Below are 14976 nucleotides of genomic sequence, written 5' to 3' on the forward strand. Positions count from 1 at the left end.
GGCAAGCCCCGCCTTCCGTCTCTGTGACTGGCTGGTTTATCTTCTCTCTTGCAACACGATTGGCGGACAGCTGACACTCTGCCAATCGCGGCAGAGGAGTTTGGCTGAAAACGGGTAGAGCGGAAACATACCGCTGTTCAGTGCAAGGTAAACAGGACCCAAACAGAGACACGGAATTACCGTAAACACTAAAATATAAGGTTAACTTGTTACCGTAGTTACCCAAGCAAACCCCTTTAATTCTGTAATTGGAATTACAAATATCTTTGACATTCACAATGAAAATGTTCACATCTGTTTACTGTTATATGAAATTTCAAGATTTTCAATCACTTATTCTCAGAAACAACTTAACATTGAAGGTCACGTGCCACACCCCATTGCTGCATGACACGCTATGTTTATTTATTTATTTATTTATTTATTTATTTAGAGGATTAAGAATATATTAAATGTGTGATTTAAATAAAACAAATAAGCGACTGTATTCAAGATCTAAAATACATAAATAAATAAAAAACAAAGGATAAATTTTATCTGTATTAGATTTTTCCTATCAAACTGATATTAACTGGATCATTTTCCATTAGTAACACTGATATTCTATTTAAAATCCACCACCAACAACAATAAAACCCTTCTAAACATGTAAATGAACAAGCATACGCACGTGTATCACGTGACCCTCCCAGCTCCACTCACACCATGAGACACTTTTGAGTCGCCAATCCACCTAACTGTGGAAGGAAACCGGAGCACCCGGAGGAAACCAACGGAGACACAGGGAGAACACAACAACTCCTCACAGACAGTCACCCGGAGCGGGACTCGAACCCACAACCTTCAGGTCCCTGGAGCTGTGTGACTGCGACGCTAACCTGCTGCGCCACCTTGCCGTCCACCCTCCGACTGAGCAATGCTCCCTTCGTCCAGCTGAGCTTCATCTGGAGCACGGTTCAGAGTGACAGTGACTTGCACATGCATCTCCTCCAACATCACCTACCTCCATACACACAACTCTACCCAAAACTAGGGGTGGAAGGTAAAAACATCTCTTTGACACATTTAGTCTTCTGTAAACATTAGGGAAGCGTGGAGATGGAGAGAGTAACAGTAACAGGTATTGAGCAGGTTGTTCTGGTACTAGTGCTGGGCAGGAATTATAAAATCACAATATCTTCCAAATACGTAATCATGGTATTAGACAACAGCCAAGTTCTAAACTAAAATATGACAACATTCATTCATTATCTGTAAGCGCTTATCCAGTTCAGGGTCACGGTGGGTCCAGAGCCTACCTGGAATCATTCCCAAGGCGGGAACACACCCTGGAGGGGGCGCCAGTCCTTCACAGGGCGACACACACACACTCACACACTCACACCTACGGACACTTTTGAGTCGCCAATCCACCTACCAACGTGTGTTTTTGGACTGTGGGAGGAAACCGGAGCACCCGGAGGAAACCCACGCGGACACGGGGAGAACACACCAAACTCCTCACAGACAGACACCCGGAGCGGGACTTCATCTGGAGCAGGTGATTTAAGTTCGCAGTTGCTCTGTTTTCATTCTAAGAACATTTTAGTGCTATTAACTTTTGTATCACTGCACAACCCATTTTACTGAGAGGTTAATGAGTAAGGTAAAGTAATGGTTGCTAAAACCAAATACTTTTAACTTGAGACGCCATCCGACACTCAATTTTCTTGGTCTCAGACGCTAAAGAGCAGTCAGCTCTCCGAGGCTAAAAATGTCACTTACAAGTCTATAAATGATACAATATGATGCTGACAGGCCTTAAATAGTTCACATTGTTCTACTATGTGAAGCTAGACTGCTTATGTTGTCACTTTTGCCGCACACAGAATTACACTAAAGGAAGACGTTCTCTGTTAGACGGCGACTGCCGCTATGGAAGGCCAACGAGCTCAAAAGAGTTGATAATAAAGGCGATTGTTCACTGCTGTTGATATCTAACATATTGTATATTTTCTGTATTTTATTACTATTATATTTCTGTTTGCTTACTGAATTGTTTTTAAACGCTTTAAAAATAGCGGATTTGATTTACATAAAAAGTTCTACATAAAAGAATATGTTTTTCAAATTGTAAATATTTGTCCTTTTCCATTTTTTTAATCCACCTTGGATTTGGTCCCGAAACCCACATCCCATACATCAATAACTGTCATAAAATGGCTGTAGTAGTTTTAAAGTCCCTCATTTTCTATCTATTACATCATTTCTAGCCATTCATTTCTATTCAATTTCTTTTTTAATTTTACTTTGAACTTTGTCATTATGTCAATATCATACATTACATTAGCAACTTTAAATGGCTGTATTTTAAATAAAAGTCCATAATTCCTGAAAACAACCACCACCATCTCATTCAGGAAGGTCAGCCAAGTATACACTTAGTATCTGAAGTTTTTACTGTCAGATTCCCCCCCCCCCTAAGTAGCTAGTTGTCTTAGTACATTATGCCACATTAAACTGTTTCTTTATAATGGGTTTAACTGGGAAGGAAATGGCTTAACGTATTTTGTGTTACTTTCCGTTTGAGGTACAGGTTAATTGTTTCAGCAGAGAGCACTTAATGATCAGTAGTAATTGAAAACAATTTGGTGCTCCTAAGTCGTTGTTTTAGTACATTAGGTCACGTTAAGCGGTGTGACTTTCCCCAAAGGGAAAAAAGTGAAATCCTCACTTTGACACAGTCCTTGCTTCCAGAATAATGACATGAGGTTGAGTAGTTCTGTTTGAAACTGCTGCGTTCCAGCATCACAATATAATTATTTAATTAATTAATTTATTAATTCAAATCGCAATCGTAGTGTCGCAGTCACACAGCTCCTGGGGCCTGGAGGTTGTGGGTTCGATTCCCGCTCCGGGTGACTGTCTGTGAGGAGTTGGTGTGTTCTCCCCGTGTCTGCGTGGGTTTCCTCTGGGGGCTCCGGTTTCCTCCCACAGTCCAAAAACACACGTTGATAGGTGGATTGGCGACTCCAAAATGTCCATAGGTGTGAGTGTGTGAGTGAATGTGTGTGTTGCCCTGTGAAGGACTGGCGCCCCCTCCAGGGTGTATTCCCACCTTGCGCCCAATGATTCCAGGTAGGCTCTGGACCCACCGCGACCCTGAACTGGATAAGCGGTTACAGATAATGAATGAATAATAATGAATTAATTCAAATCTTATACCCAAGGTACCTCTTCAGGCCACTTGTTGGGTTAGAGCTGGAGCTGCAGGTGAATGGCTGAAGTGGAGATAGTGGCAGGAACTAAGTGCATATTTCTAGATTTAAGATAATTTTTTTTCTCTTGGATATAACTTGTAAATATATCATTGTGATTAAAGAGGATGTGTTTTTAGAGGGTTATGCACCTTAATTTCAATAAATAGCTAGACTACAAGTGATTGTTTTTTACAAAAATACATTTGGACAGAATCCCCCCTGGCTCCTTAGTCCCTGTGTATTGCACAATGTAGTTTATGAATTCAAACCTTACTCCAACTTTTCCAGAACAGAATTCTAAAGAATTTAACATCCAACCATTATCAGCATGACTTTATACTGAGCTTTCAGGAAACTATGGTGGAAGGAGTCATAGTTTCATAACTCCTGTAGTAGACTAAACAGGGAAACATTTTGAGATTTCGCATCATATAAGCCCTTTAATTTGCAGCCATTTGAGGTTTGTAATGATGTCATTTTGCAGCTGGTACAGGTCATGATACGGGAGACATTTTAACCCGGTGAGAGAACGTCTTCCTCAGAGGAAAGGGAAGTTCAGGTATCATCTCCTGCTCAGGATGTGTGTGCAGTCAGTGGTATGTTGTTGTTACAATGTCAGCATTTTGAAATAATTCACTAATTCTACAATATGTTCTTAATGTTCTTTATTATCCAGGATAAATGTGTTGTGCCATTTTTAAATTAATAACTCCACATGACAGTAAAACAAGGTGCCATTTCAAATTGTTTCCAATAAAACGTCACTAGTTAAAATAGTTGTGGAGGCTGCTTGCAGCTCTCCCAAGATGCTCCAGAGAGTTCCCCTCCGTTCACACTGCTTCCAGAGATAATACGGTTCTCTAATGTGTTTCTCCCTTTCCCATTTTCATTGAAGATTATCTCCCATCAGATAAATGTTCCGGAATATTCTTCTTAGTCCTGGTCTTCTTAAATGTTCTCTTCTTATGCCCTTTTATATTGTTCTCTCCCCTTTCACCATCATCTAAAATGCTGGTAGAAGGTTCTTCTCCCATTTACAGTGTTAGAGAACCCCCCCATACTTCACACTGTTCAGAAATATTGTTTAAACATTAATTGTTCTAGTAGTTTGTCACTCATTACACATATCAGTTTCTAATTCTGGGACGGTGTGAAGATGACTGCCTACTTTAGACTGCGGTAACTTGTAGGTTAAGTCTCGTCAGTCTCCCTTCTCTCATTTTCTTACTTTCAGAGAGATAAACAAAAATTAAGCATTTTAAAATTATGCACATTATGATTAATATTCATGAGTGCTTCATAGAAGTATAAAAGCTGTATTATAACATGGCTGTGAATGTAACCCTATCTACTGTTTATAGCCTTGTTATAATAAACATTTTAAACACATATAAAGCAGAATAAAGCTATTGACCAAAGGTAAAGCAGGTTTTTGTTCTCCAGATGTTGTTATAAATTCTTCTAAGAAGAGTGTGGTGGATATTTCTTTTGTAGACATTGTGTTTTGAACTCCACCAATCTCCTTTATAGACTGTTATACCCTTCATTGCTTTTCACTCTCTACTCACTGTCTACTTTTGGATTTTTCTTGTAAAACCATTTACAATTTTAAAATGTCTGATATTTCAGGTTCATCAACTCCATCAGAACGTCTTGTCCTTTCCCATCTTCAAATCTGTTTGGATCTCCAGGTTCCATTGGCCTCCTGGCTCAAGTGCAGGTTTCCTGATAGGCCCGAATGATGCTGTCGTATGCAGGTGGTGGAGTCTGGACACCCCTCAGGCCGTTGTTGCCCCAGAAGGAGTCGGGCCTGGCCCTCGGCGGAGTGACAGTGGAGCTGACCGTGACTGTGGAGCCGGTGGCTGCGGGGTGGTTGGTGAAGGTGAGTGGGGGGGTGCGGGGTAAACTGCTTTGGCTGCCCTCCTCTGCCTCGCGGGCGATCTGACTGCACTGCAGCAGTGGGTGGAAGGTGGAGGCTCTGAAGCTGGACTTGCGGCCCAGGAGATCAGCCTGTTCGCTGTTGGGTGAGGAGCAGGCGGCCTGGCGGTGGAAGGAAAAGGCGGCACTCGCCAGGCTGTTGTTGCTGCGCCGCTCGTAGTTGGCACGTGAGCGTGGGGAAGAGGATGAGGAGGACGAAGAGCGGCCAGCACAGCGGGACGAAGGCAGACGAGTTATGGTGGCTGAGGCTCGTCTACGAGACATCCAGGTCAGTGTCACATAAACAAGAGCTCCCAAAACCAAGCCAACCACCATGGAGAGGCAGAAGGCCAGGACCAGGTCCCCTGAAGGTAAGGCAAAGAGACAATGAATGAATGAATCAATCAATCAATGAGCAAAGAGCCACTAGTGAAAATGTTTTTATTCTGCATTCTTACATTCATTCATTCATTATCTGTAACCGCTTATCCAATTCAGGGTCGCGGTGGGTCCAGAGCCTACCTGGAACCATTGGGCGCAAGGAATACACCCTGGAGGGGGCGCCAGTCCTTCACAGGGCAACACACACACATTCACTCACACACTCACACCTACGGACACTTTTGAGTCGCCAATCCACCTGTTTTTGGACTGTGGGAGAAAACCGGAGCACCCAGAGGAAACCCACGCAGACACGGGGAGAACACACCAACTCCTCACAGACAGGCACCCGGAGCGGGAATCGAACCCACAACCTCCAGGTCCCTGGAGCTGTGTGACTGCGACACTAGCTGCTGCACCACCGTGCCTGCATTCTTACAAAGTTTTCCTTTCCTTTAGAAAAGCTGATTTCTACAGCTTTTATACAGTGTCACTTTTGCCTTCCAGTACTGGAGTGGGGTGGAGTCTCAGGGCAGTACATAATTAACCTTGGTCTGAGGATAGGGAATGATCTTTCCCACCTGCTATCTGAGCAGTTAAGCAGTCAATTACTGAATAAATTAGACATGGGCACATGGACACTTTAGATTATGTGATTAATCATAGTTTTAAACTGTTGCCTGCCTTTTGTTTTGGAGGTTTTAGGTCCCGAGATGTTTTGGTGGTGTTCTTATTTATTGTAGTTCGGGTTTTAATATTAAATGCGGGTTTCTTTGTTGTGTAAGATAAATTCCCAATTAAAAGGTTCATCCATTCATTCACTGTATAAATGTGGTACTGTGCAAGATGTACATATATTAGGAGAATCTATTAAAATGAAATGCATTGTTTTAAAATAATTAAAACAGTTAGAATATTGTTATTAAGGGCGGCACGGTGGCGCAGCAGGTAGTGTTGCAGTCACACAGCTCCAGGGACCTGGAGGTTGTGGGTTCGTTTCCCGCCCTGGGTGACTGTCTGTGAGGAGTGTGGTGTGTTCTCCCTGTGTCTGCGTGGGTTTCCTCCGGGTGACTGTCTGTGAGGAGTGTGGTGTGTCCTTTCCTCATATACTGTTCGACCTTAAACGACGTAGGGATTCTGAATGTAAACAAACCAAAGAACAGCATTTCCCTACAATCATAGATGTCTTCTTTAAATCATCTTAACACAGCTAGCTGACCTTTATGTTGTGTGAACCTTCTATACTGAATGGACCAAAGGAAAATAATTTGGAATAAAATGTACTTGAGGTATTTTTGTTGTTTAATTCGGTTTATGACATTGTTAGTGTTAGATTTTCTGTAAATCGCTCAAGTTTGTTGTCTCACTTAAATAAACCCCATTGTTAATCTTAGCCTAATATCAGTGGCATGTGAAATGTCTATTTTTTTTTTTCATTGTCATTTCACAGCCTCAACTAATGGCTAATTTCTAGCTATTTCTAATATTCACTCTACAAAAGGTCAGAGGTGTTTGTTTCTGCCAGCATCTCCACCTATCCGGTTCTTATACTTCATCAGGGCGGGATGCCTGAGGGGTCATTCAGGAATGTGTGTTCTGTGCCTTGATCCATTGTAAATCAGTGTTGCTCCTAGACTGACGATAGAGGGAATACCAAGTTTTTTCCTACTGCTCTGTCCCTAAGTGCAATAAAAATAACTGAGATTTTGGGAAGCTTCCTGCTGTGATGTTCTGGTCTGCTGAAGCGTTCAGCACTCGACTCTGACACTTTGCACTTTGTCCAGGTGTAGTTTCTAGCCAGCAAATTATGATTATGGGGGCCAGGGAATTTCACCCTCATAAAATGACGACACAGAACAACAGCTGACTGTTTATATGCACTCTATGGATATTTGAGATTACAAACCATTTTGGGGACATTATACGCTCAACCCAGATGGCAAAGAATATTTGGCCCAAATGTGGCACATCTGCAGTTCTCTTATGGCCCACATTTGTCTTTGAATAAGGCCTGGCTGCCTCAAATCTGCCATAGGTCCACCTTATATGGGCCAGATGTCAAGTGTGTTGTGGAAAGACTTAGCCCACACAACAAATGCTGTAACCCAAGTCAATCCCGGCTCATAACAGTTGGCCCCTGTCCTGCCCACACAGCACTTGTGAGTACGTAACTGGGTCATGAGTGCCAAAAGACAGACAGATTTGGCCTAATTACGTCTGCTATCTGGGAATAATCTAAATGTCTAAAATACCTTAAATTACTTTGCTGTTGCTTACTTTGGAGGAACAGGAACACCTCTTCTACTTTAGGTCGTTTTGGACCCTTTGAATTGGCCCATTCATCATTCATCCTCCTTTAACAAAGGAATGGTGATGTTGGAGAGTGTAAATTGAAAGAGAGACCACTTTAAGTCATTTTATTTTTAATAAAAACACTCACTGCGCTGTGAAAATTACATTTTTTTTCTCTGTCACTAACCTCAGGCTTGACAACGCCAACAAGTTTCAGTTTACCACAAATCAGTGGCTATATAATGTGTGAAAACACCAGCCTTTTTTTTTTTTCCTGCATGTTCAAACAACAACTGTTTCATCGGCTCACTACAACTCCCTGTTCATGAATCAGAACACAGCGTGGCATTAGTAGCTCTGAGCAGGGTGTGTTCATGCCTTGGCCCTAATGAATCCAGGTAGCAAACCTGATCAGGATGAAGTGATTACAGAAGATGATAGAATGAATGCATGTGGCATTAATTGTGATGTAGTAGCTCCGTTTTGGGTCTGCTAGGATTTTAGCTTGGGTGTACCTACTATTTACACTGTCACTGGTGGCACACTCAAATTTTAGGCAGCATAATTGTACCTTAATCTATTAATATTGAAGATTTAAAAATTGTGTGATTTCATATGCTTCATCACATCTCCAGGACTTATGTCGGTTACACAGCTTATTTTACACAGTTCTGTAATGAGAGTTTACAAATATTGCCCTGTCCTTCTGGAGATGAGAATGCAATGTACCTTTAGGGAACACAGCTGGACTTTGAAACCACTGTTGTAACCTTTTTTAAAGGTACATTTACACTGATTTAACATTAAGTGACCAATACTGTACCCTCTTTTTTCTGAGTGTATAAAGTTAAAGCCTTTTCCATGGCAAGCTTTAATATATTAAAATATTGTTGGAGAAAACCCTGTATCTCCGAAATATTTCCTTTTTGTAGGAGATTAGTGTTGATGAAAGTAAATGAAACAGATTTCTCACTGCTCTCTGGATATTGTGCATTCAGAGTCACAGCAGAAGAGGACCGTGATCATCTGGAAATGGCATTTGGACAGACAGCATGGAAAACAGCTCTGTAGTGTTTTTGCAGGTCAGTCAAGGAAAAGCTTCAGCTGCTACTGTTTTCATATAGAAACTGCCCACAGTAATGCACACTGCACACCATGGAATCAAATCTTAAAAACCTTTCAGAGTATTAGATAATCAACAGTACAACGAGTGAGCGAGCAGAGGAAGCAGGGAGAGAGCACTGATATTGGAGGGAAAGACTGGACGAAAGTACACATCAAACCAGTAAGAGAGGAAGGGCAAACGTATGAAAGAGAAAGTAACTAAAAAGATGAGCAGAAATCATCAGTGATGAACAGAGTTAGAGAGAAAAGTGGTAAATTTTCTTACTCAAACCGAAGGACTGCAGTATTTCCAGAATGGGATGTGTGCTATTATCAGCCATCACTTTTTTTTATTTTTTTAAAGAGGAGATAGAAACACATTCACTGTGTCCCCTCCAGCTTCCTCACTTCTCTTTACTCGTCTGTCTTGCATATGTTAGTGTTCGCTTTCTCTCTCAATCTCTCTCCCCCTCTTTCTCTCTGTTCCTTTCTGTCCAGCCCAGAGGCACACAGGCCCCCTCCTTCCCCAACACACACCAAGGCCGGCCTCGCTCTGTTTGTCCAAGAGGAAAACTTCTCTGTCACATTTCCTGTGTTTCCTGTGTAAAATTAGCAGTGGGCTGTGCTTATCTGCTGGCCACAGAGTTCCTGTGGAATATAGGGATGTAGGGAAGGGGACAGGAGCAGAAGAGAGGTGAGCTTAATCACTTCCTCACCCATCCTCTCCTCCTCTCAATACCAGACACACACTGAATTTTTTTTTACTTTCTCTTCTTTTCCTGTCAGTGACGCTGGAGTCGCACGTGACTCTCAGGATTCTTTATAGCAGGAAAGGAACCCTTAAATATGCAAATGGAGTTTAATGTAAATAATAGAATAGAAAGCAGACTTCGATAGATGGGTTTGGCTTCAAGATGAGGTCAAACTAGGGCCATAAATCCTCAAATTCATTGTTTTTAAAACATATTTGACATAGTTCACATCAGACATCTCCACTCTGAGCCTAGGTGTACGTTTTTGAAGAATTACTTTTGAGAGTCTCCCTGGAAGTCTCACGTCTGCCCAGGATAGGAACCCCTGCTGTAATGTGTTGAATATGATTGATGCGTCTAATAAATAATGGGGTTTTATTAGATAATTCCTCAAATCAAAAAAATCTGATCTAATGCTTAGTTTACGTATGAAAAATTAAAGGGTAAAGTGTACAGAAACAATATATTAGCCAATTGGACAATGTTTAATGCAATTTTTAGTCCTTTTTCCATGTTTGACCACAGTCTGAACCACTGTGGAATCGGCATGGATGCCTGGAAACTGACAAAATGCAGAAATAATGCCAGACATGCTGTGATGAGTGTAAACCTGTATAAAATCAAGAATATGGGTTTTGAGAAGACAAGGCCTAATGTAAAGAAACAACAGTGGTCCTAGAAATAAATAAATAAATAAATAAAAATGTTCTTACACATAGAGGTCTTGAAAATTAAATATTGGTACATTTTGTGTCTATGGCATGACTCCAAAGAATGGTTGTAGGCTTTAATATTTTTAATTGTAGGCTTCTTTTCTCTGACTTCATTGTCCTTAAAGTTCAAGCCTCTGCTTTGTGAGACTGAGAGGGGCTCAGATTTTCCACACAAAGTGCCAGCTGTGTCTGACCAGGCCAGCTACGACACAAACAGTGATAAGATCCAGCAGAAAGAGACAGACTTGTCCCAAATGGAGGGCATCACTACAAAGGCTTCCCTTTTGGTCGGTGCACTCATAGGCTTCAGTGTAGGGGACTCAGTGCAGTGGACAGGGTGGTGATTTGGGGCACTGTGGTTGGTCTATGTGGAGAGGGATGGGGCTCGGCTGATATTTCCTCTCATTGTTGTGCTGTATGGAGGAGTGGAGGAGCCAGGCCGTGGCAGGAGTTCTCTTTACTCTCCTCATTGTGTCTGGTTTGCAGTAGCATAATCACGCACTTGTACACAAACAAACATAAACATAGGCAGAAAAGTCACGTAGACACGTTGATGAATTGTGGGAAAATCTCACGTTTAGGATATTTGTTTTGAGCACAGTGGAGCTGTCACAAAGATTTTGAAAAAAAAAAAAACTGAAATGTTTCATTGCTCAGGCATTTGTGATGTGTGATGTGTGGTCTTTACAACATTCAGAGTAAAAGTGATGACATGTGGCAGTTGCAAATTTCAAATTCCGTATTTAAAGCAACACTGTGTAACATTTGTGCCTTGAAATTACAGCTTTAAAATATGTGTGATGATTCTCTGAGCTGTAATAGGACGAATAGGGCCTCTGTCATTCTTACTCTGGGCTCAGCACTGCAGAAACTGCACTATGAAGCTTGTGGAGGAGGGTATGAAATGCTCTCCTCTCCCCATTGATTTCCATCCAGTGCTGTAACAATTAATTACACTAGGGGGAGCCCCAGCAGCAAAAAAACTAGAACCTTACCTACTGTTCCGTTAAGGCGGAGTGGTCAAAATAATATTAAATCCTGTGTGCGATTATTTGTTTTTTTTAAACATAACGTTACATTTCAAGACATTGCTTGACATTTAATAAAAACAGCTGTAAATCCTGATAGTTTGTTAATTCTGCTGGTTTTGTGGCTGAATACAATCCAATCCTCAGAACAATGTTCCATTAGGATTGGGAAGCACTGCACAAGCTCATGAATAACTGTCAAAGAATGTGAGCAGATGCTGCAGCAGGTCAACAACCTGAAATACTCCCTCTATATAATGTCCCTGGTCCCTGCGGGGGAATGCAGGAGCATGACTGGGACACAGTGGTTAAAGCATGAGTCTGTAGTGGCAGTGTGTACTGCAGCAGAGCTTTGTGCTGTAGAGAGACGGATGTCTGAAAAGAATGAGAATGAACGCCATATTAGCTCAGAGAAGGCATAAGCCTCGTCTTATTAGAAGATCAACCTCATTTTACTGACAACTCCATTTTATATTCAGTGAGTGTATTGAAGTCCCCCCAATCCCCCCCCCCCCAATTGCAGCATTTTTTAAATTAGATTTTTCATTTTGAACAGTAGATGGCGCTGTAAATCTTTAATACTGCAGAATAGCTCTGTAAAGGGGCAGTGTGAGGGGCAGACCAGTGTCTTATTTTCAAGCCTCCCAGAGTAGAACTAAACGGAGTGCTGGCTTGTTTGGACAGCGGGTTTCACTAGGGTGACCAGATCTGAGGTGGTAAAAAAAAGAGGACACGTCTCGGGGTGTGTGTGTGTGTGTGTGGGGGGGGGGGGGGTCGCTGCCGTTGTGTGCTTAGCTGAACCTATGTGCTTTTAAGTCCTTTACACCTTTATTTACTACACAAAACATGGGATTTTCTTTTTTAATTCATCCGAGAACTTACATTTACGTTTCGGCATAGCTGCTCGAGATGAGGGTAGGTACATGAGCTTTGCCTGACGTAAACAAGGACTACTGCCGTGCAGACTGACCAATTAAATGTTTACAGAGAAGGTTATCGACCAATAACGGTAGCTCTACAGTCAGACCGTCCAATCAGAAGATTTTAGGCTACTTCACCACGCCCCCTTCTCACTCAAGCGAACCAATCGGAGTAGGGGAGGGCGGGACTAGTTTGTGAACGAAACTTCTCGAAGTTCTATGTAAGCTCTAGAAAAACAAAATCCCGGACGTTTGTGAAATTCCGCCCGGACATTTTTTAAGTCTAAAAAAGAGGACATGTCCGGGTAAAAGAGGACGTCTGGTCACCCTAGTTTCACAGGCAGAAGTGATTCAACATTTTAGACATAAAAATAAAATCATGGGTTTATTTTTAACATTGAAATATCGAAAATACAATCGACCCAGCGGCACGGTGGCGCAGCAGGTAGTGTCGCAGTCACACAGCTCCAGGGGCCTGGAGGTTGTGGGTTCGATTCCCGCTCCGGGTGACTGTCTGTGAGGAGTTGGTGTGTTCTCCCTGTGTCTGCGTGGGTGTCCTCCGGGTGCTCCGGTTTCCTCCCACAGTCCAAAAACACATGTTGCAGGTGGATTGGTGACTCAAAAGTGTCCGTAGGTGTGAGTGTGTGAGTGTGTGTGTTGCCCTGTGAAGGACTTGCGTCTCCTCCAGTGTGTATTCCCGCCTTGCGCCCAATGATTCCAGGTAGGCTCTGGACCCCCCGCGACCCTAAATTGGATAAGCGGTTACAGATAATGGATGGATGGATGGACAATCGACCCATAAAGCGTAGCAAACATATGATAACTGGACAAAAGTTCAGATGCTCAGGTGTCTTTACATTAATTGACTTTGAATATTAAGTGCATCCATTTTTTCCCCATCTTTGAAGTAATTTATTATTATTATTATTATTATTATTATTATTATTATATAATATTAATATTAAGTATATTAGCGGTGATAGCATGGAAGTTTAACATGGAAAGTATATGAGCAAGGGCCTTTGTGGAACAATTCCTGAATGTTATTATGAATGTGAGGGTGTGAGTTTAATGAGGTTTTTTGCATCTACATCGAAATGGATGAACTAGGTTCCTTGTGCACAGGAGTGTTGATCAGCTGGGATACAAAAGGGAGAAACAAGTCCTCAGTCAACATGGTTTTAACTTCTACAGAGTGTGAGCGTGCATTTACTAGTTGTTGTTTTTTTAAGGCCCTGAAAACAACCTCAACCTCCTCCTATATTTTACAGAGGAAAGAAACCCTAAGCACTGATTTGTTTTAAAAAAATCGTAAGGCTTTTTGTTTCTGCAGGGGATACACTTCACAGGTGACTGTGGGGAAAAACGCTAATGAATACATTCACTGATATGAATGATATGCAATTTGTTTCTTTATATTATTCTTGGTTTAAATGCTATTCGTCCTGAGATGCTGGCACAATCTGTACATACATGGTTCACTACATAGTGCCCATACTGTTCCTATCTAACAGACGACAGTTTTATTTCGAGCCCTATGCAAATGTTATAGTAAACAAGGCCTAATAGGATGTAACTTTTGCACAGGCCAATTTTTTCCCAAACAACTTTTCAAGCAATAGATGGCACTGTAGAGTCCATTTGGCATTACCCTCAATGTGGTGTGTGTTAAAAAGCAATAGCTATTCCTTGCTCTGAAATGTTGCTGTGGTTGTGTTATTACAGTTAAAGACCATGATGATTGTGTACGTCTATCAAAGTTATACCTAACAAGGTAATTTACCAGTTTTGAGATCAAGTTTGAAAGACACAGTTGGGTTGCTGAAGTCTCTACACACAATCTGTTACCAAAAAATATCAAAAGATGAGCTGCTCTGTGGTCAGAAATGAGCCACTGGTGGAGTTTTAATTGGTTACTGCAAGGTGGTAGAGGTTTTTACATACATTCTATGTTGAGTGTATAAATTAAAATTTCTGGGTTTTAACCAAACAGGACACGCTGCTTCATTCTGTTGGTGTGTGTGTGTGTGTGTGTGTGTGTGTGTTACTGGTGCTCTGCAGCGGGAGCCTAATGAGCTTTTCAGAATTATGCTGATGAAGGCTGTTCCAGAGAGCTTTGCCTTAGTGAAAGTGAAGCCCTGGGTGTGCAGATAAGATTCAGGCAGGTTTTCAATAAACAGCACAACATTCGGACCTCTCTCTCTCTCCTCTCTCTTTCTCTGCAGCTCTCCTTTCCATCTCTCTTTCCTTTCCTCTCAGATTTCCCTGCTCTAGCTCTCCCCCTTTCTCTTACCTTTTCCCTCTTTGCAGTTCTTCATTTTCCCCTCACTTTCTTTCCCCTCACTTTCATTCTTTCCCATTTATCCTTCCTGCATTCATCTTTTCCTTTGTCTCCTTTCCTTTTTCCTTTCTCCGAGTCTCCTTCTCTGTAAATCTTTCTCTTTCCTCTTCCCCATCATGTTTTTCCTTTCTCTTCTTTCATTACTTTCCTTTTCCCTGTCTCTCTCTGCATTCTCTCTCTTTACTCCTTTTCCTATCCCAACTTTCTCTCTCTCTCCCTTCATCTCATCTCTCTCTCCCTTCCTGTCCTTTCATCCCTTCTCTCTCTCTCTCTCTCTCTCTCTCTCTCT

At 41.9% G+C, this 14976-nt stretch overlaps 1 protein-coding gene across 1 annotated transcript; it reads right to left on the reverse strand.

Annotated features, from left to right (window-relative positions):
- Positions 1–3905: 3905 nt before the first annotated feature.
- On the reverse strand, positions 3906–9400 carry myct1a (myc target 1a). The gene is made up of 2 exons (XM_066677590.1): positions 9220–9400; positions 3906–5521 (listed from the first exon to the last, which is right to left on the reverse strand). The coding sequence occupies exons 1-2, from the start codon at positions 9272–9274 to the stop codon at positions 4950–4952; spliced, it is 627 nt and encodes a 208-aa protein (XP_066533687.1). The 5' UTR covers positions 9275–9400; the 3' UTR covers positions 3906–4949.
- Between the last annotated feature and the right edge of the window lie 5576 nt (positions 9401–14976).

This window comes from Hoplias malabaricus, chromosome 7 (assembly GCF_029633855.1).
Source record: "Hoplias malabaricus isolate fHopMal1 chromosome 7, fHopMal1.hap1, whole genome shotgun sequence".
NCBI lineage: Eukaryota > Metazoa > Chordata > Actinopteri > Characiformes > Erythrinidae > Hoplias > Hoplias malabaricus.